This window comes from Sinocyclocheilus rhinocerous, unplaced genomic scaffold (assembly GCF_001515625.1).
Source record: "Sinocyclocheilus rhinocerous isolate Xijiao unplaced genomic scaffold, SAMN03320098_v1.1 scaffold348, whole genome shotgun sequence".
In the NCBI taxonomy this organism is placed as follows: domain Eukaryota; kingdom Metazoa; phylum Chordata; class Actinopteri; order Cypriniformes; family Cyprinidae; genus Sinocyclocheilus; species Sinocyclocheilus rhinocerous.
The window spans coordinates 951,238-954,447 of record NW_015635025.1 but is presented as its reverse complement, the minus strand read 5'-3'; the positions used below and the strand labels follow the sequence as shown (position 1 = coordinate 954,447).

At 37.9% G+C, this 3,210-nt stretch overlaps 1 protein-coding gene across 1 annotated transcript in view; it reads right to left on the bottom strand.

Annotated features, from left to right (window-relative positions):
- LOC107746151 (myotilin-like) overlaps positions 1 to 2,157 on the bottom strand; it is a 29,235-nt gene extending 27,078 nt beyond the window's left edge. The window contains exons 1-2 of the mRNA XM_016560247.1: positions 1,964 to 2,157; positions 395 to 447 (exon numbers count right to left, since the gene is read on the bottom strand). Of these exons, the coding sequence (XP_016415733.1) occupies positions 395 to 402 (8 nt within the window). The 5' untranslated portion in view covers positions 403 to 447; positions 1,964 to 2,157. The remainder of the gene's footprint in view (positions 1 to 394; positions 448 to 1,963) is intronic.
- Between the last annotated feature and the right edge of the window lie 1,053 nt (positions 2,158 to 3,210).

Here is a 3,210-nt window from a genome sequence, read left to right as displayed (position 1 = left end):
TTTTTTTTTTTTTTTTTTTGGTAATATACTGAAGTTTTCAAGCTTAAATGATAAAAAGCACCATAAAAGTATATGAAAGTGGATGATACAATACAACATATTTCAAGTCTTCTGAAGCCATACAGTAGCTTTATGCAAGAGACAGGCTGAAATTTACATCTTGAAGTACTTGAACTACTTATACCTTGCTATGAAAGCTTTAACACTTGTTCACTGTAACTGCATGAAAAAAGTAACCTGCACAGTTTCCATCATTTTTAGTTTTGTAGTCCACAGAATAAATAAAGTCATACAGGTTTTAAATGTCTTGAGAGTGAGTAAATATTGACAGAGTTGTTATTTTTGGGTGAAATATTTCTTTAAAAGCACAGTATATATTTTCCCCGTCTCTTACTGTGCCATGTTTCCAGTATCTCCGAAGAGTGTGGATGAGCCCAGCAGGAGGCACTATAAAATTCAAGAAATCAGAAATAATGAGACAACAGAAGGGCATGAGCGATTCATTATGTTCATTTGTTTAAATACATTTGTTGATTGCAAGATTTTGTCTTAATGCACTAATAACAATTTGCACTAGCAGTGAATTTGTGGTATCTGTTCTTGAAGCCTCACACATCAGCTTTAATACACAACCATTACATAAAAAACTGAGGTATACAGCAGACCGTTTATATAAAGCACAGAGAGAAAAAAATACCACCACAAAAAGCACCACTGAAAAATCATTGTCATTTCTGCATTCTTAAACTCTTCTGCTTTATTTATACTTGAGCAAGATTTGTAAACAGATTGTTGACTGGTAGCAATGCTGTGAGTCTAACCCCTCTCCTGTCCTTTCACTGGTGCTCAACAGAGTGAAGCAACGAAACCTGAGCAGATCCCTGCGCTAATTTGGTTGTGCCTTCAGTGTGTTGCATTTAGAAACACATGGTGTGGGATAAATCCCTGCGCTAATTTGGTTGTGCCTTCAGTGTGTTGCATTTAGAAACACACCCCTTTTTCACCCCTTCGAAAGTGCCATCTCAAATCATAAGAGGTATTTTGTTTAATAAAAATTCAATAATCTGAAATATTCCTTATCACTGTATCAGTTTGAAGGCATATAGATTTATCCTGGTTTTGTTCCCACAAATCACCTTGTGATTGTACAGTGCTTTCACTATAGAGTCATTCTGTAGTGAGGTACACCTTAAAAATAAAGTTTCAAGTCACAATAAAAAAGCATTTACAGCCTGATGTCACAGAAAAAAATTTTTTTTTCCATTAATATTTTTATTTTATTTCTCTCACTGTTTAGAAAATCAGCTATGTAATGGTGCTGTAAAGATTGAATCCGAACTCTTTGCAGAACCTAAAGTGAAACATCAAGAACTCCAAAGAATCATAATGTAGCAACTCCAAAACCCATACAGACAGATAATAACAAGATAAACCACTTAAACTGCATATGATAAACATATGGAACTCTACATCAAAGACTGCATTTTCATAATGTAGCAACTCCAAAACCCATACAGACAGATAATAACAACATAAACCACTTAAACTGCATATGATAAACATATGGAACTCTACATCAAAGACTGCATTCAAATGCACTTTGTTTTTTTAGTACTGCAGTATTCTGAATATTGTATTTTCTCAACAACAACAACAAAAATCTAGGATATAGCTTTTTTTGAAGAGTGGGATGGAAGTGTAGCACCTTTGAACAGATGTTTCTCTATCAGCATTGAAGCCAGATTTATTTTTGGCACAGCCATGTAATGTCTGTCCATTAAACATGAGCAGGAATACAAGGTCCTCTTGCAGCAAGTCAACATATATATATATATAAAATTACAGCAGAACCAACATCCATCCTCTCTGTCAAAGCAACTAATTTGCCACCTCTCAAGCTATGAAAACCAATTTCTTTGCATGGGTCCCACCAGTGCACCTGTTTCACAAGCTGGAGCCTTACCGGTGTATCCTCTTAGTGTGGAGGGGCCAATGCAAATTCCCCTGGGCTGATAACACCAAGGTTAAAGGACGTTAGGAAGACAGAATCCCTCCTTGTTGCACTCTTCCCCTCTCGAAGAGAGTGCACAGCAAGTCTTGTTTGCCCCCCTCTTTGACTGGAAGTCTTCTACCCAGTGAAAGAAATGGAGAAGTGGGGACAGGCACTCAGACTGGGCTATTGGTAAAGAGATTCACCAGCTTGACTGCAGGTTGTCTGGGTAGGTATAAGGTGCATCTCACATTACAGTCTGTCCATCGCACACAGCTGACTCCACAGTAAACGGGAGAACCAAACACTTGGGTGTCAAATATAGACCACACTCATGCACTCGGCCTCAGGGATGGAAATAGCATATGCAAGAAACTCTTCTATTAATCATTGTCCAGGGAGATTGGTAAGGTTAGTTTAGTTACCACTATTACTAATTATGAAAGAAAAAATATAATGAGGTATCACAACTCCAAGCTCCAGTATGATCCCCTTTTTGGCATTGTAACGTGGGGTTTGGGTTTTGTTTCTTGTTCATAGTTTTCATGTCTTGTTTTGTAGTTTGGCCACAGTCATGTTCTGTCATGTGATTCCCTTGTCTGTGTGTTATGTTCTGATTGGCTCCTTGGTTCATGTGTCTTGTTTCTCATTGGTTGGTTATTGTCATGTGACCCTCATTGTTTGATATAAATAGCCCTAATGTTGCTTTTGTTCTTGGTCTAGCTTTGATGTTGTAACCTGCTGTCGGTGAGTCTGTTTGTGCCAAGTCAAGTCTGTACGATGCAAGTCTGATCATGCCTAGTCAAGTCTGTTCCAGTCAAGTCTTTTGGATTATGTTTTGATTATGTTTTGTCTTTGTGAAAATAAACTGCACTTGGGTTGTCACTTCAACTCTCCTTCAGTGGACTGATTGTTACTAGTGATGCAAAGTCCGATTCATTTCCACAAACCGGTTCTTTTCTGACGGATCGGCTCATTGAACCGGTTCTTTTCTGACAGATCGGCTCATTGAACCGGTTCTTTTCTGACAGATCGGCTCATTGAACCGGTTCAAAACGCCGATTCATCGGTTCCTGACGCCATCAAGCAATAATGTCTCTACGCATTTCTACGCAACTCAGTGCCATGTTGTATCAATGAAAATTTCAGATAAGTCATTTGTGTCAACACATATTGAAACATTCAAAAATAAAGTTATTTGTGTGAAAGCATATTGCTGA